The 26,509-nt window shown below is 40.9% G+C and overlaps 2 protein-coding genes across 3 annotated transcripts in view; one reads left to right on the forward strand and one right to left on the reverse strand.

Moving 5' to 3' along the window:
• ATF7IP2 (activating transcription factor 7 interacting protein 2) overlaps window positions 1–6,643 on the forward strand; it is a 59,440-nt gene extending 52,797 nt beyond the window's left edge. Inside the window, exon 11 of the mRNA XM_025203226.1 lies at window positions 4,888–6,643. Coding sequence (XP_025059011.1) covers window positions 4,888–5,316 — 429 coding nt within the window. The 3' untranslated portion in view covers window positions 5,317–6,643. The remainder of the gene's footprint in view (window positions 1–4,887) is intronic.
• A 12,994-nt stretch (window positions 6,644–19,637) lies between these two features.
• Window positions 19,638–26,509, reverse strand: part of EMP2 (epithelial membrane protein 2) — a 40,842-nt gene continuing 33,970 nt past the window's right edge. For both annotated transcript variants that reach the window (XM_025203236.1, XM_006015498.3), the window contains exons 3-5: window positions 24,426–24,516; window positions 22,961–23,107; window positions 19,638–22,428 (exon numbers count right to left, since the gene is read on the reverse strand). In XM_025203236.1, the coding sequence (XP_025059021.1) occupies window positions 22,241–22,428; window positions 22,961–23,107; window positions 24,426–24,516 (426 nt within the window). In that variant the 3' untranslated portion in view covers window positions 19,638–22,240. The remainder of the gene's footprint in view (window positions 22,429–22,960; window positions 23,108–24,425; window positions 24,517–26,509) is intronic.

The raw sequence follows: 26,509 nt of genomic DNA on the forward strand, positions 1-26,509 counted from the left end.
TCTTGCCGTTTTCAGTAGTTACCATGACTGTTAGAAAAGGTGTTTGCAGAGAAGATGATTTGATTGATTATAAGTGGTCCTAAAAAACGGTCTGTAGCTGTGACCTAAATGGTTCTCTGTGGCACTACCCCTGTACGTGACGGGTGCTTGCAGATGTAAAAAAAACAAAAAGTACTTTACCAGAGGAAGCAGCGCATTACTTTGACCCAGCTCTGCAGCATCTATATAGATTGGGCATTTCAGCAGGGGGGGTTTGGCTCTTCTAGCTAAAGCTGATTCAATCAGTTATTCGATGAAAGCACCAAAAAAGCCACACACAAGCCCTGATCTCTACAGACGTCGGGTGAGCCTGGTCCAACTAAGGTGCATGCCTCTTCTGGGCATGGCATGGGAAGGCACTGAGTTTAAAGTAAAGCACCATTTTGGGGGTTTTGTTTGTCTGCAAGAGCTGACATGTCCAAACAGGGTCCAGCTAGTGTTGGAGCAGTATTCTCTAAAGCTCTTCCCACAAAACAAGCTTCTTTTGTGTCAGTTGCTAGAACAAGCTCACAGGTGAATGAAAATGATTTTATATATTCCCACTGAACTCTGAGCTTGGCTGCCCTTCCATTGATTTGAATATCCCATGGGCCTGCCTCTGCTCCTTTGGCTTGGCTCACCCAGACTGGAGTGTAGATGGCTTGCTGGGGTCCATCTGTTACTTACAGATGTGAAAAAAAAACCAGCACATTACTTTCTGCTTGGTACACCCCCGCACCTACCACAGTGCATGATGAGAAGAGGCATCACGTTAGTTTGACCTGGATTTGCTCAGCGTCTGCATAGATTACATACTTCAGCTGGGCTTTTTGGTGCTTTTATCCAATAGGTGATTGAATCAGCTTGGGATAAAAGTTCCAAAAAACCCTGCTGAAGTGCCCAGTGTATACAGATGCTGGGGAGCTCGGTGAAACTAATATGCTTCCTTTTCCATAGAATAATAGAAAATTAGGGTTTGAAGGGATCTCAGGAGGTCATCTTGTACAACTTCCTGCTCAAAACAGGAACATCTCCAACTACATCATTCCAGTCAGGGCTTTGTCAAGCCAGGCCTAAAAAATCTCCAAGGGGAAGATTCCACAACCTCGCTAGGTAATCCATTCCAGTGCTTCACCACCTTCCTAGTCAGAATGTTTCTTAATATCCAACCTAAACCTCCCTTGCTGCAGTTTGAGACCATTGCTCTTTGTTCTGTCATCTGCCACCACTGAAAACAGCCTAGCTCCCTCCTCTTCTGAACCACCCTTCAGATAGTTGAAGGCTGCTATCAAATCTCCCCTCAGTCTTCTCTTCTCCGGACTAAATAAGCCCAGCCCCCTCAGCCTCTTTTTAGAAGGCATGTGCCCCAGCTCCCTAACCATTTTAATTGCCCTCTACTGGACTCTCAACTTGTCCGCATACTTTCTGTATGGTGGAGGGGGGAGGGGTTCCAAAACTGGACATAGTACTCCAGATGTGGCCTCACCAGTGCAGAATAGAGTGGAATAATTACTTCCTTCAATCTGCTGACAACATTCCTACTTCTGCAGCCCAGTATGCTGTTAGCCTTCATGGCAGCAAAGGCACACTGTTGACTTGAATCCATCTTATTGTCCACTGTAACCCCCTGGTCCTTTTCTGCAGAGCTGCTGCTTAGCTAGTTAGTCCCCAGGCTGTTGCAGTGCATGGGGTTCTTCCATCCTAAGTGCAAGACTTTGCATTTCTTCTTGTTGAACCTCATGAGATTTCTTTTGGCCCAATCCTCAAATTTCTCTAGGTCACTCTGAATGCTAACCCTACCCTCCATTGTATCTGCTACACCCCCAGCTTGGTGGCATCCATGAACTTGCCTTAGGATTCAATACATCCCATCTTCCAGATTCTTAATGAAAATATTGAACAAAACTGGCCCCAGTACTGACCCCTGGGGCACTCTATTGGATACTGGATATTACCTGCTAGACCTCGGGCCATTGATCGCTACCTTCTGAGCCTGATAATGCAGCCCACTTTCTATGCACCTTAAAGTCCATTCATCCAGCCCATATTTCTTCAGCTTGCTTGCAAGAATGCTGTGGGAGAAAGTATCAAAAGCCTTGCTAAAATCGAGGTATATCACGTCCACTGCTTTCTTTGCATCCACAGAGCCAGTTATCTCATTACAGAAGGCAGTCAGGTTGGTCAGGCATGACTTTCCCGTGATGAATCCATGCTGACTGTTCCTGATCACTTTCTTCTCCTCCAGGTGCTTAGAAATGGATTCCTTGAGGACCTGCTCTATTATTTGTTCAGGGACTGAGGTGAGGCTGACTGGTCTGTTGTTCCCTGGATCCTCTACCTTCCCTTTCTTAAAGACAGACACTATATTTGCCCTTTTCCAATAGCCTGGGACCTCCCCCAATCACCACGAGTTTTTAAAGATAATGGCCAGTGGCTCTGCTATCACATCAGCCAACTCCCTCAGCACCCTTGGATGCATCCCATATGGTCCCATGCACTTGTACATGTCCAGCTTTTATAAATAGCCCATAACCTGTTCTTTAACCACTGAGGGCCGCTCACCTTCTCCCCAAACTGTGCTGCCTAGTGCAACGGGCTGGGAGATTACTTTGCCTGTGAAGACCAAAGTTAAAACAGACATTGACTACTTCATCATTTTCTGCCTCATCTCATACTAGGTTGCCTTCCCTATGCAGTAAGGGACCCACACTTTCCCTGACCTTCCTCTTGTTGCTAACATACTTCAACTCCAATTGTGCTTTGCCTTTCCATCCGTGCATACCCGAGCAATATTCTTACACTCCACCCTAGTCTTCTGTCCAAGCTTCCGCTTCTTGTAAGCTTCCTTTTTTTTTGTTTAAGCTCACTGAAGAGTTCTCTGCTAAGCCATTCTGGTTGCCTGCCATATTTGCTATTGTTCCTGCACATCACGATGGTTTGTTCCTGTGCCCTCAGTAAAGTATCTTTAAAATAAACCATCTCTCCTCCTTTCCCCCTCAGACTAGCCTCCCGGGGGATCATGCCCATCTGTTCCCTGAGGGAGTCTAAGACTGGTTTTCTGAAGTCCAGGGTCCATAATCTGCTGCTTTCTGGTAAAGCACTGGGGTTTGTTTGTTTAGGGGGGGAGTGGGTAGCTAACGTCTGTCGGCACCCCAAATGTTTGGCCAAAGGTACCAAAAAAGTAGTAGGATCTTCAAACATACTGCACACGTGATAATGAAATAATATTGTTAGACTCCCTCAGTTTGTGTGTGGTGCTAAGATGTTGTCTGTGCTGTTGCAGATGGTGTGTGTCCCCTGAAGATCTTATTGCAGAAGGAGTGACCACAGGCACAGTACTTTAAAGACAAAAGCTTGGCAGGGTTTATTACTTACAAAGCACCTACTCATTACAACACATGGCCAACAGATTATAGCGTGTCAGCCAGGATACTTGTGGAAGGGTATAGATAGGTATAATAAGCTTAGGGGGCAAAAATATTAAGGACTCCCTCAGCCTCCTTATACAACTTCTTGTTTACAGAAGTTGTGTACCTTTTAGTTCTCATCAAATACTAAAACATTGTTTGGTGACATCACAACATCCTAGTGTCTACATGGAGACATAATACAACCCTCCCACTAAGTAGGAAGCCATATTTACTGTGTCATCTTAGACCTTGAGCATTCATCCTTATTTTGGTTTCTTGTGCTGGTCTTATCATTCACTCTTATCCATTAGTCTTGGGAGAAGTAATTTTCCCACACGTTCTAGTCTAAGTAAGCAACATATGAAAATGGCTTGTTCCATCCACAGCGATGCTTACTTTGGTCAGTGCTTTTAACGGAACCTTTGATGGAGTTGACTCTGAATGGTTGTATTAATCCATCTTCTAGCAAAGCCTACAAATGTTCGCTGTAGATAATGAGTATCTGCACCTGCATCTCTGATCCCATTAGACTATCTTTTATGTTTTATTGAGCAAAAACATACATACTCAACAGATGATGAGCCACTTTAAAAGTGCTCTGCAGCCATGCATGTGTCTCAGAACAGCTGTAGAGCACTTTCAGGGGGTCAATCATGTGAAAAATGTAACTTCTGTCTGTGCCCTGAGTGTTGTCTTGACTTTATCATATGATAGCTATTCCAGACTATCAGCTTTGTGTCAAGCTGTTGAAGTTCACTGTGCACTTTCACTGTAGTGTTGCTCTGTGGGTGAATCTCTGCATATAATTTTTGTAAATTTATCAAAGTGCAATAATGCAGCAGTAAACAAACTTTGCCTGCAGATATTCTTCTGTTTCTTAACAGTATCTTCTGTGTCAGGAGAAGGAGCATAGGATTTCTGTAAAGTGTCAGCAAAACCCTGTGTTTATGCCTAGGTTTATATAGCAAACTTGCCATACTTTGCAGTGGTCCCTCAAGCACAGTGTTGCTCTAGATGGGTTGCTTTCTGAGGTGGAAGCTGTTTAGCTATATCTATGGGGCAGCATGATTAATACTGCTGAATGACCATGCTAATTAGTTAGACCAAGCTAATTAGCCTGTTGTGGATATAGTTAGATTGTTTCTAGTTTAGGAGACAGCCATATAGATGTAGCCTATGTAGCATCAGCAGATAATCTTCAGATAAAATCATAAGATACTTGGTTTACAGTAAGTCTTCTTAAATTGCCACTTTAAAAAAATCTAAGTAACATATAACCAGAATGAAAAAGCAGAGAAAAATGATGATCCTTTTAGAGTAAAGAAAACAAATTCACAAAATATCTTTGTTTTTACCATAGTAGTCTTATCCTCATAGTCCTAAGAAATTTTGGACCGGTACATATCTCATGTGAAACTACAGCATTCTTTATTATGTGTTTTGTTTTTATGCTTCCTAGGCTCTTGAACAGTTTTCCCATCCTCCTCCATTTCCAAGGATACCTCCATATCCAAAACTTACAGATGAATTCAAAGACACTCCTCCTCCTCAGAAGCCTGAACTAAAATTGGCTCAGGTGCAAAATCCAGCAGGTATTGCACTTTCATGGACTGTTACAGAAATTGATCCCAAGTGTGCACCTATAGAGAGTTATCACTTGTTCCTGTTCCATGAAAGCTCTAATCACAGAACTGTATCACGGTGGAAGAAAATAGGAGAAATAAAGGCTTTACCCCTGCCAATGGCTTGTTCTTTATCACAGTTCACAGTATTAAAGAAGTACTATTTTACTATACAGGCAAAAGATGTTTGTGGACGTTATGGACCATTTTGTGATATACAATCAATTACTTTGCTTCCTTTGGAAACCTCAACAAAAGATTTATAATCTACCTCAATAACTATATTATGCAGTTGTTTCCATTTAAAGTATTATATTTTTTACTTATCAATAATTCAGGGCCAAAGGATTAATAATGTTATGGATGGTATTCACTCAGGCTCTTTCCTAACTGTCATGTGTATTATTACTTATTTATATTATGGATTTTCCAAACATGTTTTGAGAATCTTGAAAATGAGGGGGTTTTTTGGTAGGTTTTTTTTTTTTTTTTGCTGACTTCAGTTCTGTATTTTAGTTATTCATTGTATATTTTGATCCCTTATTTCCATTGCTTTCAAAGATGATCATTATGAACTGAATATACTTAGAAAAACTAGAATAAAAGTTAATATTTGGTAAATTTGGGGGTTTTGATGATGCTTGTAAATCATGAGATGAGAAATCTAACATATCATGACAGTAGTGGGAGTTTTGCTTTTTTCCTTTTTTGTATATTTGAAAAAATGGGATTTGTTGTGTTCTTTCCCCTTCACTAAATAACACAAGCTTACAAGAATTAAATATTTTCTGATATTGAGTTAATTCAGATAGTTCTACAGTACTACCCTCCAGTATGTTGAGTCCTCTGACAACTGCTTGTAACTATGAATATTGCTGTGATTCAAGTAATGTTATTTCAGTATTACCACTCACCGAAGGTTATTTAATCAGTCTGCTGACTACTGAAACTTTTAGGGAAACTCAATTATAACAAAAAACAGAATAAGATCTTCGTTTTCATTCATCTAAAGTAGGGGTCGGCAACCTTTGAGGAGTAACAGGCTCAAATAACACTGTTCCCGGGCCTTGACTCAACACTTCTGACCCAGCCATTCCCATAACCACCACAGCCACTTCTCCTGGCCACTGCTATGCATGTTAGTTCTCCCCCCTATTACCACTTCAGAAGTTTTGTCCTACCTGCTCGCCCTCCAACTGAAATTGTCAGTATCTCAGCTTCATGAGCGGGATAAAATGTTTTATGGGCTGGATCCTGCTCATAGGCTGTAAGTTGCCAATCCCTGTTTTAAAGCAAGAACAAAGCTCTTGGGGGAAAGTCACTTAAATTGATTATATAAATACGTATTTGCTGCTGCAGTATAAATATTCCCATATTTGTGCCTTCCAACTGTTAGTGGCTACACTTGCTTTTAGGTGCCACCACAAACCACCCAGTTATAGTACCATGATACTTATCAACATTTTTATATTACAAAGAGGTAGGTTACCTGTTAAATTTATTAAAGATTGTTCCTGAAGATTAACTTACAAAATGATTAAAGTGTCATAGCAGTTGCTTTTCCTATTGTGTAAATATTTATAATAAAAGTGAATTGAGAATGATAAGTGCAATGTATTCTGTTAAGCAAAGGTGTAAAGAATTGAGTGATAGTCTGATTAATTTAATTTTAACAAATCTGACAAAATGAAGGCTGAAGAGGGGATATGTGTTCTGCCCATGGGACAGCAATGGGAGAGAAAGATCACCTCATAAGGAAAAAAAGAAAAAGAACCACTAAACCTAAAGGATGAAATTTGCACAATGACATATGGGTATAAAAAAGCCATGAGCAAATTTAGGCTAGAAATTGAAATACTGCTCTAAATGGTTAGGAATCTTAAGCCTTTTGAACAGCCTTCCAATCAGAATAAGGGAAGCAAAAAACGAACTATTTTTAAAGATGGTACTTGATAAATGGATAAAGTGATACTGGTAGACTGATCCCTGAGGTCACTTCCAGTTCTGTGTTCAGTTCTCTGGAGAAGGATGTTTCAGGAGTCCAAAACTACCATACAGTTTCAGAATCTGGTACCTATAATAACTTCTACATCAATAGCATCAGCTTCTATGGAAGAGACAATATTCTGTTTGATATTCTCAGAACCCATCCTAACTGCAAGATCATTCCAGTATTAGAAGTGTTTTTACAACTAGCCACAGCAGTATGATCAAATTCAATTGAGAATCTGCTATGTTTAAAGAGCCCAATAAATTTTACCAGCTACACTATTACATCTATCATTTTTACATTCTCTTCTCCAAATTTTCTGACAGTGGTTGCAGTGTCCAACTTAAAGAAAGTTAGTTTGGTTTATTTTCTTTTATCTGCTAGAACAGTGATTCTCAACCAGGGTGATGCAGCACCCTGGAGTGCCCTGAGATCCTTTCTGTAGCATGATTCCTTAGATAAGAAGTGTAATGTGTGGCACAAGGTAGTATCCCTGTCCCACTTACCACCAGGAATGGACTATTTTAACAACCAAAATATAATTAGAACAAGAGGATCTTTAAAAATAGTGCAAGGAAAATTTAAAAGAAGCCTGTAGCCCATCCTAAGATCAGGGATTAGATCTCAATCATGCCTAACTTGCTGGTGCAGGTGAAGTCTTGGTTCATAAACCTGGGCTTCTCCTGCACCAGCAAGATGAAACTAAGTGGCTGACTGTCAGTTGAGGCTGGGAACCAAACCAATCCCTGGTCCCAGTTGACAATCAGCTGGGCACACAGGGAGCCCGGCACTAAGCTGCCTCAGTCTAATGCCAGCCTCTCTGTACACCCATATGCTGTCCAGCTACACACAGGGCTTGATGGGCTCCACACACAGAGAGCCTGGCATCAGCCTGGTGCTAGACTTCCTGTGCACATCAAGCTATCAAGCCTCATATACCACTCAGTACAGGGAGCCTGGCACCAAACTGCGGACCAATGCTGGGCTCCCTGTGTGTGGGGAGTCATCAAACCTCATGCCACCCAACTGGGTGGCACACGGGATTTTGACACGGGTTCTGGACACACATTCAGTTTAAGCCCTAATACAAATGTGCCACAAGTTGTACATGATGTGGAATAACTTTGTGGCTTGTTTACTGCATCGTCATGCCTTAATTGACTAGCATACATAGTCTCATTAGTATTTAAGATGCAATTAACCCATACCAAGTTTTGAGAAAGGGGGAACAAAATGAAATATAAAAACTTTCAGAGAATAAAATCTCTGCCATATTTGACGGTCATATAGAATAAATGCATGTTGCTATTTAATATGGCTATGAAAAAAAAAAGGCAGGGCATCACAAAATTCTCAGGATGTGTGAATTTAATTGACCTACAACAACTTCCAGGGTACACTGATAAATTTGGATAGATAGTTGTAACACAGAGAAGGTATGGATTAATGGTCAGAAACTGAAGGAAGTGGGAAGAAAAATGGGGCTTACCAAGCAGGATAAAGCCAAATCCAATATAAAGGTGATGTGTTTGGATGAGGTTATCCAGTCATTAACAGTTGGCCTCAACTAGTTAATGTAGATATTTAGAAGCATTAATTTAGTAAATAGTTTGATGAGAGAGAAAACTTAAGGCACATACACAGATGAGAAATGCTTGCTGCTTTTTTCTGTAGTGAACTTTTAGCTTCAAATTAATATTAAGAAAAGTCAATCTTCAGACACATGAGACCATTATATGATGCCTACTGTTTTATATTGTGTAGTATCCAGAGACTTACAAAGAAAGAAAAATTACTTATCCCTTTGAAAATAAAGTATGACAAATTCTAGGGCCAGTAAAGGAGAGTGATACATGTAGAAGGCCTAATAAGGAATGGCAGGAAGTCGTTGAATAGTCTATTATAGTAAAAATAGTGAAATCCTAATGTCTTCAGTGGGCAAGGTCTTCGGTTAGAGTGATGGCACTCTGATCAACTAAGCAGCTGTTGGAAGGCTCTTCCTATGGCATTCAGGCTTGCAGTAAATCAAGAAAAGGATGGAATAATAATGCTGAGTAGAGCTACATAATACTCATGCCAAAAGATTCACCCCTTTCCTGCCCACTCTTTCTGTTGTATCCCAAGTTCCCTTATACTGTGGAGTAGAGCTTTCCTAGGAATCTTTCCTCAATAGACCTAACACTGCAGCCTGAATGGCACAGGGACTGAATAGCAGGCCTGTGCGAAGCTTCAGTCCCTGATTCGATTTGGCGAAGATTTGGTCCAATTTGGTGGCCGAATCTTCGAATCCTTATTGAATCAGGAGACCCTTTAATCTCTCTGAATCAAATTGGAACCCTCCGAATTGATTCAGAGAGATTCAGAAAGATTCACCAATTCGGCTTTAAATGTTCTTTCTACATACCCCAAGGTAGCAGGTGGCTTGTGAATGCTGCGATGGTGGGGCAGATGGAGCATCCCACAGGAGCGCGGGGGCTCCCCAGCGCACTTGGCAGACCTGGATGTGGACCAGAAACAATTCCGGTCCACTTCCGCGTCTACTGGGGAGCTCCCCCTCCCCCGTGTTCCCCCAGCTCAGAAATACTTCTGGTCCACTTATGGGTTCGCCATCAAGCATGCAGCCTCCCCCTCCACAGCTCCTCTGGGATGGTCTGTCCACCCCAGCATCGCAGCATTCACAAGCCGTGCCTGGTACCTCGAGGTATGTAGAAAAAACATTTAAAGCTGTGTCTGTGGCCAAATCACTGATTATTTGAATCAGCATCGAATCTTCAGATTCAGCTGAATCAAATCAGGTACGGCAATCCAAGTCAACGAATCAAATCACTGTCCCTGATTCAGGCCGAATCCAAATCGAATACAGCCCATTTCACACACCCCTACTGAATAGCACACTGCTCAATTTAATTGAGCAGAGTGAAGCAACTATGATGGTAGGGCAGGGGCTCCTTCCTCATATCTCTGATCCAGGGGAGTTTTGCATTCACTAGGAGTTTGGTGATTCACTTGAGTTCAGAATGTGGGTGTCAACAAGCAATTAGAGAAAAACAGATCTGGAACATGCTTAAAAGATATGGCCCATGTTCTGCATGCTGCTCTGACACCAAACTTACATCCTTATTTGTGGAACAGAAGAACTAACACATAGTCATGGGATCCTGACACGGGATGACCAATAGTGACTGCAGAAATTTCATGTGAGGAAGTGAATGTTCATGGATCTGTGCAAGGAAGTTGTTCCAAACCTTCAGTACCAATGTGCAAGGTGAAAGAGCCTATATCTGTGCAGAAGATGGTTGCATTGGCTCTCTAGAAATTGACTATATCACACTACTACAGGTGAGTTGTTTTGTCCCTGATGGGTAGTAAGGGGAGGATCACTGAAGTGTTGATTTATCTCCTGAGTTGCATGTTTATTTGATTTTGGCTTTCTGTGCTAGCCATTTTGGAGTAATTGAGTGTCAACATTGTGGCTTTTATAGATTACAACCTCTGTGATTATATTTCAGAAAAATCTTTTTGCAAGGCTGTATTTTGCCTACATTACAATTGAGCAGGCAGTAGTAACAGTGTCAACAGAGCTTTGTTTAAACTTCAAAACATGAATGACTTGACATGGCTGTGGTCAGACCAGGCAATCATGAATAACAACTAAGTATTTAAAAAAATATGTAAATCAAGCTATTATTTTAACCCAACCAAACCAGAACAAAATAGAACTAAATAAAGGGCACTATGAAAAACTTTAAGTCTAGGAAGAGAATACAGTTATCAGTAATAATACCTGCTGCCTGCATTCCCCTACTTGTTTTGGGGGGGTTTTCTCCTTCCATACCTTGCCTACATAGCACTACTATGTTCCTATAAGAAAATAATCATCTGCTTCGTCTCCTGCAGTTCATCATTGCATGTAGGAGAGGTTGGAAGAGCAGGGACCTGATGGGGTCCTGACAACTGATTGACATCTTGGAGCAGTGTGGTTTGTTCTTGCACAGTAATCGGTTGAGACGCATACCTGCAGTGGTGGTGGTACAGTGGAGATGGTGATTAAGGCATCTGTTCTACTAAGCAATGCATCATGTCTGCTTTAAAAAAAAGAAGCCAGTAGGAATGCACAGGAGCTTTCTAGAAGCCTGGACACTGCACTACCTATAAATGAATTTTGTCAGTTACGAAGGTGGCCCAGCAAGGCTGGCCCTTTCAGCTAACTTGTTACTGCATGAAAAATTCACCAGTTTCACTTCCCAGGATTTGGTAGATAACATCCTAAGTAGCTGGTGCTTGAGTAGTAGTCACAAACTATTCTCTTTCCACTTCCTGGATACTGAACCTTCACTATGGGATGGGGAGAAGAACTATTTCAACTTTATTACTGAAGGCTTCACTGATAAATCCCAGCAAAATCTGTGACCAGTTGATAAGAATGTTGACAGAAAACATTGTCTACAACCCGCTCCCTGGACAGCTTTCAGAGAGATTGACTAGCATGGGCAACATAGGATTTTGCTTTCAGCATTTAGTTTCTGTCCAACAAAAGGTTCCAAATGCCTCATGACTAGTAATCTCATTACGGTGAACCCTTATGCTTTGATCCATAAATGCTTAATGTTTATGCAAAATAAATATTTTAAAATAAATATTTTGTAACAGATCCTAAGAGTCATGTGATCATTTGATGGTAGCTAGACTAGGTAAAACTACTCTAAAACCTTTCCTACTGACCTTGTGATTTTTATTCTTCTTCCCCCACCTTGCAGCCACGTTAGACCTTCTATAGTGACCTTGGTGATAACACAATGATAGTGTGGTGATCATACAGTGATCTTGAAACTATTTGGTGCAGGGGGACAGCCCAGGATAGATAGAGCAAACTTATGCAAACCGTATGTGGTTTCTGCCATAAACTGCAAGCAATTACGCCAAGCCAAAATCATCCTAACTTTCCCCTCAGGAACAGGCCATCCATCAGGAACTCCCTTTCCTTTCAGAAGAATTGTAAGCATGTCATTAGCATTTACTGAGCTAAGACTCATTTCATGTTGTTCTCTGCTGCGTAGGTGTCCACAGGTTTGCTGCTCAAGGGACCCTCCAGGAATCTCCCAGATCATCCACAGAAAAAGCATTCTGAGTAAACTGCTCCAGGGTCCCACAGGTCCGGGTTCCATAATGGTAGCCATAGCATGGGACCACTCAGCAATAGTCTTCTCCCTCTCTTCTGACTGTAAGAGCATCTCTTGAATAACAGTTATGGGAAGCAAGGTGCTGGGTGCTCGAAGTACTAACTAGCACTTGTCAAGTTCCACATAATAGAGGTATGCAGCTGGAACTTTACTAGAACATTGGTTAGCATCCTTAGAAAGCTTATAGAGATGTTTCTCTTTTTTCTATCCCCATAGTGCACTGAACACTTGCAGTTAATGCCCAGTTGAGCAAACTACTGCAAAAGCATGTTGTTGCATACAGTTTAAGGCATGCTGCTTCCTATACTCCGAGAATTTAGCCATGCCTTTTTAGCTAGTTACCCATGCCTCAAGAGGTCATATTGGTGATGGCAGAGCAGGAGTTTCTCTAGGCTAAGCTACTTATTCTGGAGACCCACACAAGAAAAATGAGGCGTTAAGTGGCCCAAAATAGTTTATAGAAAGTAGAGGGAGATGGAAGGGTGTAAAAAGGTCTGAACACAGGTGCATAAGAATTGCTACTACAAATACTTCTGTGCCCTGTAGCACATGATTATGCTGCAGTTGCACTGTAAAATGGTCTACAGGCCAACAGTTATGTACCTGGACCTTGTGGGTTTGTGATGGACTTGCACAAGGACAGATGGGCATAGATATTTGCAGGGTGGACAAGGTTGGGCTTGATCATGGGTGGGTGTCTTAACTATTATTTCAGATGTTCTTAAAGTGACAGATGCTTTGTTTGAATCGTTATCATTTTGAGATAATGGATGTGTTAAGAGCACTTTGAACAGATATTCAGTTCTGACTGCAAAAGGCCTGTGGGGAACAACTGACTCAATTGTTGTGGTGTTCATAGTCTCTTATCTTGAGAGAAGATGGCATGCACACACATTGTTCCTGTTGGCACTGGATTTATGCCCAGATACCTTGTTCTGGGTGGACCCAAGCCCTCAGACTGACCATGACCTCTCCATTCATAGATTTCATAGACATTGGGACTGGAAGAGACCTTGTGAGATCATCAGGACTGGAAGTCAGCTGGGGTCAGATCACACCACCAAGCATTTCTTAAAAGTATCCAGAATAGGTGCTTGCACCACTTCTGGGGTCAGTCTATTCCAGAATCTGGAGACTCAGACAGTAAAGAAGTTTTTCCTTATGTCCAATCTAAAACGGTCTTCCAGCAGACTCTGATCATTACACCTTGTCTTCCCTTGGGGTGCCCTGGTGAACAGACATTCTCCCAGTTCCTGATGCGCCCCTTACACATTTAAAGGCTGCCAAGTCACCTCTGAGCCTTTGCTTCTCCAGGCTGAAGAGTCCCATGCCTCTCAGCCTCTCCTCATAAGACCTGTTCTCTTGAACTTTAATCATGCATGTGGCTCTCCTCTGGACTCTCTCAAGCTTCTCCACATCCTTTTTAAAGTGTGGAGTTCAGAATTAGATGCAATACTCCAGCTGTGGCCTCACCAAGTCCAAGTAAAGTGGAAAGATGACTTCTTGGATCTTGCTTGAGATGCATTGGTAGATGCAAGCCAGAGTTTTATTTGCTTTGCCAGCTGCAGCATTCCTTTGGTAGCTCATGTTCATCTTGTGGTCAATCATGACCCCCCAAGTCTCTTTTGGTCGTGGTGCTAGTGAGTACAGCACTGCTAAGCCTATAAGTATGATATGGGTTTTTCTCCTGAGGTGAAGCACCATGCATTTCTCCATGTTGAATGTCATCAAGTTTTTATCCGCCCACCTTTTATCAGCCTGAATTGCCAGCATATCCTCTAGCATGACCACACTTCCCCATAACTTGGTGTCATCTGCAAACTTAGCCAATCCACTTCTGCCACCTAAATCCAGACCATTCAATATTAGGCATTGATACACAGTGATAGCAGATAAGAATAATGCAAACAATTCTATATTTACCAGTCCTAGGGCTGTCATCAGAGGGACTATACTTCTGGCCAGTACACAAGCTTCACTGAGGTTCTCTCTTGAATGCCAGATGTCAGCAGCCTGGAGGTTGGAGGCTGAGCCACCTCCCCTCCTCTTCCTCCAGTGGGGTAGGTGAGACAGGCTGGTGATGTGCCCTCTGTTCATGGTGGCCTCAGGTTCCCCTCTAGGGGACCCTTTGCTGCTCTGAAATCCCGCCTTTTGTATTCTTTCCCCCTTCTGATGACTCTTCATCCCTGGGCATCACTGATTGGTCTCCCCGTGGTTGTCATATTGTCCACATTCTGTCCTGTCAGCATATTCCTTTGTTTTACAAACCCATCACATGCACACATTCTAATATGGTTCTTTCCAGTGTCGTCCATCTACCAAAACCAGAAATCCCAAGGGTTTTGCACTTGGGCACTGTGACCTGGCACCAATGCTGCAGAGTCCCATATCTCTGTTATGGAAACAGTGTGGTACTGCTTGCTGCTTGCCTGTGTCAGACACAGTAGGCCTTGAAGAAACTTTGTCACAAACAGGGCTTTTAGAAATCAGTTAACCTTTGCTGTTGCTCTGGACCATTGTTCTAATACATATATACTTTACCTGCATGCCAGTTCCCAAAAGCAAACCTCTACATATCATTTTCTAGCCATCAGTTCCCAGTAAGCTGTTCCTTGCTGTTGAAAATACTGCTATATATTAAACTGTACTTAAACTTCTTTGACTAGTACTTTTAAAATTACAACTTTTGAAATCTAATTTTATTAGCTCTTCTTCACCCGTGACAAATTTGTTACTAAATTCTGTTTGAATTCATAAATTCCCTGGCAATGGACAAAATAGATTATGCTGAGATTCTCCCCCCCAAAAGTCCCCCCTCCCCTCCACCCAAGGAGTTTGTCATGTTAGGTGCTTGAGTCCCAATGCATTTCAGTAGGAGTTTACTACCTAACTCCTATAGGCTAATTGGAAAAAGAAATCTTGGTTTTATTATTGCATGTATCACTTGCCATTCATACAATCCATCACATTAATTCATGCAGACTATATTAAGGGGGAAGTATTACTATTCTGTATCTGTTGCTCCCATACAAAGTGATGGAACAACACTCTTTAAAGACAGCTCTGTTAGGGTAACTTGTCACATTTAGCTTTAGTTGCACCATCTTAAGTGGTGAATTATAGTATTATTTGAACTTTTCTTTTATATTCAGCCTTATTTAACCATTGCTTAAGATTTGTATAGCCTCATTTGAACTTTTCTTTTGCATTTTGTATCTGCACTATCAGCTAATAGCCTTGAGCTCGCTTTTACAGGAAGCTTATGTTCCAGCATTATCAACATAGGCATGTATAGTGTAAACCTTGTTACTAGCTCAAATTAACTGAACTTGACACTAACCAACTAAATCAGAGGGATCAGAGATATGATTGGATATCTTAATGATGGGTGATAAGAGGGGACTGACTGGACAGTGCCCTTGGAATTTCCAGAGTTGTTGGGCAGAGCAAATTAAGAGCCCAGGGCATACCCAACTTAAGAAAGTGGTAAAAAAACAAATTAAGATCTGTGCATGTGATGGGCTTGTTAGAACAAAGGAATATGCCGACAAGGTAAGAACATGAACAATATGATGACCACAGGGAAACCAATCAACAGTACTCAAAAATGAAGAGTCATCAGAGGAGTAAGGTTAAAGAAAAAGCAAAAAAAGGGGGCAACAAGAAAGTTGGGTGTGTGTCATCCAACAACATCTGGAATGAAAAACAGCCATTACCCACAGACGATCACCCTCTACTTTCAGGAACTGATTGGCCACCTTTTCTGTGAAGTGAAATAACAACTGAGATTGGGAGAGACCATTGGACTAGGTGTTTCTCTCTTTCTCACTCTAGAAACTATTAATACATTTAACGTGTTAATAAAGTTAGATTTTAGTTAAGTTGAATGGTGTGAGGCATATTCTGTGTTCATGCTGGGTTGATTATGCTTTAACGATCCTTTAGCACCATAGGTGTGTAACAACTCCACCATCAGTGTACAGTGAAAGGAGCACTTTCAGAAGCTCCTGATTAAGACCATACTATCAAAGCCAATCCACAGCACCCCATTAAAGACTACCATGCAGATCCTCCAACTTATCAAGAGGCTATTAAAAACATTAAGCAGAACAACAAAACAAGTGGCTGTGATGGAATACCAGCTGAGATTTATAAATAAGGATAAAAAAAGCTCTCTCACCAATTATGTGTTGTTATTATGAAAATGTAGAAACAAGAGTCGATTCCCAGTGACTTGAGAGATGCCGGAATTGTTACCATATCCAAGAAAGGAGATTGATCAGATAGTAGCAATTATCATGGTATTGCACTCCTGTCCATAGCTAGGAAGATCCTTGCTCACATTCTCAATAAACTCACTTTCCTGGCTGAGAAGAGTCTACCAGAGACCCAAAGTGGTTTCAGACTGCTCAGAGGTACAATGGATATGATCTTCATTGCTAGACAACTGCAGGAGAAGTGTTGCAAGTGACATGAGATCTTTACATGGTCTTCATTGACCTGGCTAAAGCCTTTGATTCAATCAACAGAGACCCTATGGAAAATCCTGATGAGACTTGGATGTCCACTAAAATTTGTTACCATTATCAGACTTCTTCACAATAACATAACAGACACTGTTCTAAGCAATGGCTTGGAAATGGACCCCTTCACTATTAGAAATTGAGTCAATCCAGGATATAAGATTGCAGCAACACTCTTTTCCATCTACCACATTTACTCTAATGTAAGATGACACTGAACAATAATTAGCTTCTATATATGGAAAACTTATAAATTTGTTATAATTTTCCAGGTATAGAATCTAGATATTGGAGGGTTGTCTTGAATCCCTGCCTGTGCCTTCTCACTGCTACAGCAGGGAAAGTAGTGGCTGGGGGCAGGTAGCCTGTTCACCCTTTGCCCCACCTACTTCTTTCCCTTGAAGCCTTCCTGCCCTGCACCTCCCACCCGCTTCCCACAGCTTCTGCCTCTTCCCCCACCACTGTTCCCTAGCCTCTGCCTCTTCTCCCCCCTCCCCCCCCCCCCCCCCCCCGACACTGTCAGACACTGCTTAGACAGCTCCATCCCAGAACATAGCATGTGGAAGGTCAGCCTTTGCCTGGCCATGCAGCAACGCCAGCACTGCTGACTAGCCTGGAAGGCAATTCATCAGTTTCAGTGCTGCTGATTGTCTAGACTGGGGAAGAAGTTTTAATGTGCTCTATGCCCAGGAGATACCTCAGCCTGAGCTGGAAGCAAGCTGTGCCTGACAGTAGGGAAGGAATGGGGCTACAGTCAGAAGCACAGCAGCCACCTGCTGCACCCCCTGTCCCTTCCCTCCCCCTGACTTCTTATGTGAATATAAGACAAGGGGCTTTTTTCCCATGCTGACTGGTCTGGGGGACAGACCACATCTTCTATTCAAGTAAATAAAGTATATTGCAGGTACTCTGCATCTTGTTGCTGATGGACTTCCATCTGGTATCATAAATGGAAATAAATGGAAATGTCTTCAATGTCAAGAAGTTATTTTCAAAATCCAAGATAACCAACACATCCATTACTGGTCTTCAATATGCTGATGATTATCATGTGTGCCCACTCAACTGAAGAGCTCCAGGTCACTCTTGACTACTTCTGTGAAGCAGATGAAATACTTGGACTCACTGTGAACTTCAGAAAGTCAAGATCCTTTGCCAACACAAACTAACCAGCTGCTGCTCCACATATTAGAGGTCAATCTTTGAAGAATGTTGAGCATCTTCCTGACCAGGGTAGCCACCTTTCTCAAAAAGTAAACATAAGACTATGATATTCAATACTGGAAAAAAACTGCCAGTGCTTTGGACATCTCTAAAACCATGTCCTCAATGATGGAGATACCAGGACCCAAACCAAACTTCTCTTCTAGCATACTATTGTCATTCCTACTCTGTTGTAGGGATGTGAAACCTGGACAATATTATATATGTATAATAAACATATTATGCACCCTGTTATTTCTCCATGCATTTGTCACCAGATTTGTCCTGTATATGAAGCTTGATCAAAAATTAGCGCTAGTCCTATATGCATATTAATAGGATTGTAGGAAAGTAGGGCTGGAAGGTCATCCAATGCTTTGATCTCCACTGGTTGCCAATTTGTTTCCAACCTAATTTTATGATAATGACTAATCTATTCATCCCAATATGGTTTAGGGTTTACATATGAGAGGCTGCTTCTTTTTTACAGGCTACTGCTACTCTTGAGAGACTTGAACCAGAGCCTATTTCATGTCAAAAGGAATTATCTGTAGATGGTTTTCTGGTAGAATCCCTTCTTTTGGAAATGTTACTATCTTGGTCTTGTATGGCCCAAACTTTGGTCTTTGGGATGTGTAATGAGAAGGCCCATTTGTTTTGGCTGTGCTGACATTGAAATCATTCAGAGAATACCCAAGCAACCAAAATTGAAACATTATGAGCACTTGTAGAAAATATGCTTGGGTTTTAAATAGACTATCAAGAGTGATCAAAGCATGGGATAGATACTCAATGTTAACTATCATAAGTCAAAAATGGGGGAGCTGCAGGTGATCATCCCTCCATTTTTTTAGGGAAAACACTTATTCATGCTCAGATAGGCCTGTAATTTTAGGAATCCAAAAATGGCTTTCTAACTACACAGTACCCCTCAAAAGCATGAAAAACCTGACAGATAACATTCTACTTAACTCTTGTGCAGCTTAAACCATTCAATAGCAACTGCTGTGTGACCTGTACATCAGCCAGTGACACTCAACAATTCTGGACTCAAGGCAATCCTCCCAAACTTTTATGAATTGAGTGGCACTCAATTACAAAAACTAATTTGCATATTACAGTGCCTATCTCCTTGCACAGGGGCTGGGCAGTAAGAATGGGTGATTCTCCAGTCAGGGACAAGCCTAAGCCTGGCTTATTGCTTAGCTTACCTGTTTATCTCCATACATGTTGTGGCATTCTGGTTGAGAATCACTGGCTTAGGTATTCAGTAAACTAAAACTTTCTGATACTGCACATGTCAAATTACCAACCAACATTCATCCTATCCTAATGAAGATCTTTCAGAGGAACTTGAGAGTGATTAATTACACTTGTTCATGTAGAATTGCTTAAGTATTTGTCTCAGTGTTGTATAAATGAATCCAGACCTTTAGGACAGTGTGGGACTATCAAATGCATCAAGTCTGCTATTACAGTACAATCATTTTGTTTTAACTTTATTTTCATGTACAGTTTCAGAATATATAAAGCATAGAAAACAAAATATTTTAAAGGCACATTAGGTAGAAAGAATATTTTAAAATCATGGTTGTTCTGTTTTCCTAGATCAAACTTTTCTTGGCATTTCCTTCTGAGTATACAAAAGGTTCACACTTACTCTATAATATGGCATCATGTATACACTGCTCTTTGTATTTAGAATGACACATGTAAGATGTTTGTGTGTGTCTGCATATGCATATATATATATGTATAATATACTCTACTGCTTTAATTAAGAGGGAAAGGATTTCCTTCTGGACATAGGGTTGTGTATACATGTGTGAGGACACATATGCATAATGTATATTAAATATTCAAGCTATAAAATGACCCAGGTGAAGTACTTTATGATCGTTAAGTCTAGTAGTATGTCTGTCCTGCAAATAGTCAGTCAATGGCAATTTTTTTGTCTTGAAAACTTTAGAAAAATATTGGACTTTTATCTAAAAATGCTTAAATACTTTTGACCGATGATTTGGTTTATCATTCTGTTAGCTCATTTCATTGTGCTTCATGTAATATGCAAGCCAGAATAGCAAATGACTGGTATAAAATCTACTTTAAACCTTGCCTTATAGCATGTCACTCTTTCAAAACAAAATCTGTTCTTTTGTACTCTATTATTCCATTGTTAAAATTAAGATTTTGGAACTGAAATATATGTCTTTGAAATTTAAAAAATGTTACATTATAAAACCAAAAGTGGTAACTTCAGAAATTTAGAACATATTTCCAAGGGGAAAAATTTTGATAAAACAACCAGTAAAGTCATGTTACAATGGCAGGGATGCATTCCAAGTTGACTGCTTTTTCCATCTAAATACTTCCTATCTACCAAGCAAGTAGGTTTTTTTCCTGGCCCCCAAAAGTAAATACTATAACAATACTACAGCAGTCCCATGTTTTTGGTGGTTCCTTTACTGATACATGCACATCTCCACCTTGTAAATAATGAAGATTTTACTTACTGAAGATGACTGAGCCAGATTCTCAGCAGATTTATACTGATATAGCTGCACTGACTTTTGTAGAACTTCGCAACTTTGCATTAGCTGATCTGGCTTGCCTAAGCACCACAAGTTACAAGGCTACTGAAAACCTTCTTGACTTCCTTTTCTACTGTCTCTAATACCAGTTCAGTAGTAATGAATGTAGTGGACTTAAACAAAAGGTTACATTTGTTAAGCCATAAAAGCACTACATTTAAACATGGAAGCCAGGACAGACCTCTAAAAGCCACAACACTCTATACAAACTGATCTATCATCCTCTAAATCACTCTTAGCCAAATCCATTTTTAGCATTTAAGCCTATTATCATAGTATAAAATTTGATACCACAAATTATTTAAATATCAGAAAATCCCTAAGTAATTATTTGAGGAATTCTGTCAACAAAGTCAGTAGCTAAACAGAACTAAATGGCTTAGGCAAATGCTACCCTCATTTGTTGAGTAGGAGTTTTTAAGTTCATGTAAACACTCACAAAGGACTGTAAAATACCAAATATAAATCATTTGCAAAGAGTAATAGCAAAAAACTAGTTCTTGAAGGCAAATGACTTTTTCATTTTATATCAGATTTTAAGGGTGGAGAATACTTCAAGCAGATTTGTCCAACAAAATCTAAATTTGCTATTGGTTAGCCACAAATTCATTTTTAAAAAATGGTAAGTCCTTAAATATTGAGAAGTAAATGTTAAGGTAAGGCAAGAGTTACTTGTTAGATAAAACTAGACACGAATGAGATTTAAAAGCAGGTTTTTTGCATTTGCAAAATTTGTCTATATTTCTACTAGTTTGAGATCCCAGACCCAAACTGTGCAGTAAAATTTACTGGTAACTTGCACTACTTAATACTCTGAATGCTTGAATGTAAGAAGGACAATCCAAGTTTTAGAGTACAAAAAGTAAATGTCATTTTTTTAAAATTAATTTTTGAAAAGTTTTACATTTGCCTTTTTATTATTCATTTGAAATGGTATGAAAGTCCTATTATAATTGAAATATTCTGCATGTTTTAAACAGGGGGAGTCAACCTGTGGCATGGGTAGCCTGTACATGTGGCATGTGGCAGATCAGAGAAGGGACAGGCAGCATAGCAACAGGTGGGGCAGGAAGTAGAAGCTAGAGCAAATCAGGTAGGAAGCCCAGGGCAGGAAGCAGAAAACAGGAGATTTGGGTAGGGAGCATACAGTAAGAAGCAGAAAGCAGAGAAGAAGATCAGAGGAAGGAGATCAGAGTGGCACTCAAAGGATGCAAAGCTAATTTGTGGCGCACCTGCCAAAATGGTAGGCCCCCACTATCTTGGAACTTCCAAAATGGTTTTAGGCTTTGTGAACTGGGTCTCATATTTCTCCACACTTATTCCTAAAGGGATAGATTGCTAATGACTTAATAGCATGTGCTGTGTCTCTGACACTAAGCATGATGTAAACCAATCTATGCGAGGACAAATCCAAACACATTTGTTAATGTCTAGTTAAAGTGACAGCAATTTAAAGTGGTGAACTATACAAAGAAATCTAATCTGGCCAAAGCCAGACCCTTTATCCTAGACGGTCAAGTTTTCCAGTAAACTTTTTGTTTGTTTACTTTTTGTTTGCTGGTCTTTTTCATACCAAGAACACAGTACAATTTTAGAGGAACAATACTTTTACTACAAAACCACATAAACGATTATATACAAAATGGTTACTGGAATTTTTTTGGTTCTGTACTGCAGTGACAGAAATAACTAGCTGCTGACATTTATTTACGTTTTCTTAATATTAGGTACATCACACCACTGATCAGAGTAAAAGCAAATGCAATCCAGGCTAAGATGAAGGAATACCCATATTGGCCACTAGCAACATTTAACTGAAGATATTCAACAGCCTCATGCAGTTCTTCATGCCTATCTGTATAAATGGAAGCTGCAATCATTACACAGAGGCCTGAAAGAGACAGAAAGTATTAAAACTCAGCATCTTAAAAAACAATTATATATAGCAGTGACAAGCAGTTGGAGTGTACATTCTGTTTCTCTTCACAGCATCTGCTTTTCTTAGAAAATTACTTTTCATACTCCAATTATATTGAAAGTATTTCACAGAACTCAGTTCAGTTTAAAGGAGGCTTAAATAAAGTCAAGCAGCTTCTAAAATCCTATCAGGGTACCAGTGTTGATTGAAAGTAACCTTTGGGCATCCAGACAGTTTTTAGCTTTTATGTGGTAAAAGTTCAAGATGCATCTGCCTATTAAGTTCAGAAAGCTGTTAAAGTCTGTTCTTAAATTGGTACTTTCAAAATGTTTATTATCTGGGGTTTTCCTTTAAACATTTAAAGTTAATAAAACAGTAAATTAAAAAACAGATAATTTCATCCAACTACTTTTTTCTGTCTGTACGTTGTGTGGGGCCATTGTTCCCTTGTGAACTTTTTTCCCCTGTGTAAGCATGACAGAAGTGATGCGTCACAAATACTCACATGACAGCAGCTGGATAATAGAAGTTAACACAAATCTCTCTCCTTGCTTTAGGCGGAAGAGTTGAAGAATGAAAACCAGAAATGCAACACAACAGAAAATGGTAGACAGGATCATAGCAGCCTGAACAGCTTGTATTGATTGATATTCTGTCAAAACAGAAACATTTTATAGCAAACAGTTTCCCCGCAGCAGCTCCCGCTAACAGCCACTAGTAGTTATAGTCAGTAATCCATATGCTTAATTAGAGCTTGCTTTCATCTTTCTACATCTTTCTTGTCTTGTTTAAGGATTTGTTTTGCCAGACACCTGCCTTCCTTATTTGTCACATCTGTTCTTCCCTGCTGAATATCCAGTGCCACCTCCACCATAAAAGACTTTAACAGTTTGACAGTACTACAAAATAACTTTTCAATGGAGCTTCCCCAGACAGATAATTTGAACTCTCCCAGTTCCAGGCCTCCCTTTTTCTTCAAAATACTCCTGATCTATTATGTAAACATAGTGAAAGAACAAACCAGTATTCACATAAGTACGTATGTACAGTATTCAGGTTTGGTTACAGCATGGACTCCAGAAGCGCTGCCAGAAGACACCAAAGGTCAAAAAATTCAGGACCTATGGACTCAATTTTCTCTCACTGATTCTTCTGAAAAAGGGAATTGTGGGTAAAGTGATCTCAGCTCTGTTAGAAAGTACTAGGCAAATGGGCTACTTCAACAGAGATAAGTGTGCACACATCACCCAGTGTTCTGCTCTCTGCCTGTATTTTAATACAGTTTTAAAGCCTTCTCATATTCAGGAAGGGCATCTGGCTGTAAAAACCTCTGCCAAATCATCATGATGCGGATCCAAGGAACAAACCTAGCGATTTCCAGGATCCACAATAGCAACCCCATTTAGACAAGACAAATGAGGGCTGAAGAAGAAAGAAGAAAAAAAACCCTAATGTTTTAACCAAACTAACTCCTTTTAACCAGGTTTGGGACCAGCACTGGATGGGTAGAATTGCTGATTCATGGAGAAGTTCTTTTCACTTTAGTTTGAAAGCCAGAATTTAACTTTTGCATTTAGTGGCCAACAGGTTCACCTTCTACAATCACAGGAAATCATAATCTTTTCTCCCAGGATAATTTAACTCTCACTAGTTTACTATGGTTTTTAATGCCAGAAAATAAGTATATTTTAGACTGTTCAAGTGCCATCTGTAAAGTATTTAATAAATGCTACTTCCCATAACTCCTTCTGTAATGAAAATATAATATACCCACTGACAGAAAAAACTAAGGCAGGAATTGTTTTTTTCAAAAGGAGTAAGATGAATAGTATAGGTCTTAAAAGATTAGAGCAGTTAGTATTTATACAGTACATTGAGCATGTACATTATGACCTCTATCACACTGCAATATTTTGCATAGGATACTTCCTCAAAGCAGCTTCTAGAAGCTTAAGAATATTAATACTCACCGGCCATGTTTTCATTAATAACTGTACAGTTAGTAATGTTGGTACAGATTTGCCAGACATCTGTAGAAAAGTCTTTTCCTACCCACCAGGCCTGCAAAATAAATAAAATATAATAGTAAAACAAATATTAAAAACTCCAAACAGGTAATTTAGGCCAACTGTTAAATTGTCCTATAAAGAATGATACATTGTTTCCAAAAGCTGCACTAATTCATCTAATAGCTATGCACACGTGTTTGAATTTGAGTGCTACCAGTCACTGCTTACAATATACAGTGAAGTTCATGGTAATAAGGTGGTAGCTCCATTTTAACCACTTAAGCTGCACTGAAATTTAAGTATACTTAGTCTCAGCCTAGAGCAGTGATTCTCAGCCAGGGTGCTAGTAACTTGTTCTCCCCCACCTCCCTTACTACAATGCAGGTTCTTCCCTGCCAGCTGTTCCTCCTCCTTCCTGGCTCTTCAAGCAGGTTAGCACTGTAATAAATACGTTCAGTTTTGAAATAGGTTGCTGTTCAATTCAGAGAAGTTATGAAGGGGTGCCTTGGGTCTAAAAAAGGTGGAGAACCACTGGCCCAAAGGTTCTATCCAAAAGACCATAAACTTGTTTGAACTTATGTAGGAACCAAGAAACTGAATGGCAAGTCTGACACCATCCACTAGGACAGGGGTTTTCAACCTTTTTTAACAAGTGTACCCCTTCTGGTGGTGGCAGCTGGACACAGGGGGAGACAGGGGTGCTCGTACAGAGGGGAGGCTTGTACATGGCCACCACTGCCACCACCCATCACCCCATGCCACCCTCCACAGCACTTTCCCATGGCCAGTAGTGTGTGCAGCTCCTGCAGGTTGCTGATGGACCTCGGGCCTGGCCAATCATGCACCGCACATCAGCAGCCCACAGAGCCATTGAGCGCGCAGTGCCTGTGTGGACCGCAAAGGGGTGCCACTGCCCTCACCCTCCTCTCCCCCAGCCCTGCTCCTGGGAGGCAGCAGCATGGGGTCATGGGTGGCAGCACAGGGTGGTGGGTGGTGGTGGTTGCGAGCCCTGCACCCCACATCAGTCTGCAGAGGGGCACCACTGCCTTCACCCCCCCACCCTGCTCTGTCCCCCCCATCCACATGTACCCCCTATCACCTTTCCAAGTACCCCTAGAGGTACATATACCCCCAGTTGACAACCCCTGCACTAGGATGTGAACAAGTTAAAACATCTTGCAAAATACAAAAACATACATTTAATGAATTAACTTATTAGACATGTTTAAGTAAAGTAAAATTAATTTTATAATTTCATCTGGCAAATCCAATATAGATTTCCCTGAACTTATGTAATCACATGTAACACTATTGTACTGTCAGTAATAAAATATATTCTACTGCTACAGCTGCCAGAACTTTGGGAAGCGTGCAGGGGTAGAGGAGGTTCTGCACCACTATCCATGTCATAAGAAGTTCAAATGATCTTTGCAAAGCAATGGAGAGAGAGAGAGAGTATTCTAGTGAGGGTAAAGCATTAGGCCTGTACGAAATGAAAAGTATTCACTTTAGATTCAGCAATTCGGAGGAACAGTGATTCAATTTGGTGATTCGAATCATTGTCCCAATTCGATTCAGCTGAATCAGAAGATATTCAACCAAATCCAAATCCAAAGATATTCGGTGTCAAATCTTATTCAGCCATAGACTATCTAGGCAAGCAGTGCTGGTGGAAGCCGCTGAAGGAGAAGCCAAACAAGCCCAGGTTTGAGCCAGCAGTCCCGGGAGAAGCTGCGGCTCATCTGGCTACCTCCCTCGCTGGCTGCGCCCCTGCCAGGGAAAGGCAGGCAGTGCTGGCAGCCCCAGGAGAAGCCGTGGGCGCTAGAGGGAATGATTGGAAGCTAGGGGGAATGATCAGGGGAGCTGGGGAAAACTCACAGAGCTGGGGGATCGAACTGGGGAATCGAACCAGGAGCTGGAGGGAAGCCCCTGTTTCTTCCCCTAGCCCCCAATCATTTCCCCCAGCCCTTGCAGCTTTTCTCGGGGCTGCCAGCTCAAGCCGTGGCTCATCCAGCTGCCTCCCTGGCTGCCCCGGGGCAAGGCAG

This window comes from Alligator sinensis, unplaced genomic scaffold, assembly GCF_000455745.1.
Source record: "Alligator sinensis unplaced genomic scaffold, ASM45574v1 scaffold73_1, whole genome shotgun sequence".
In the NCBI taxonomy this organism is placed as follows: Eukaryota; Metazoa; Chordata; order Crocodylia; family Alligatoridae; genus Alligator; species Alligator sinensis.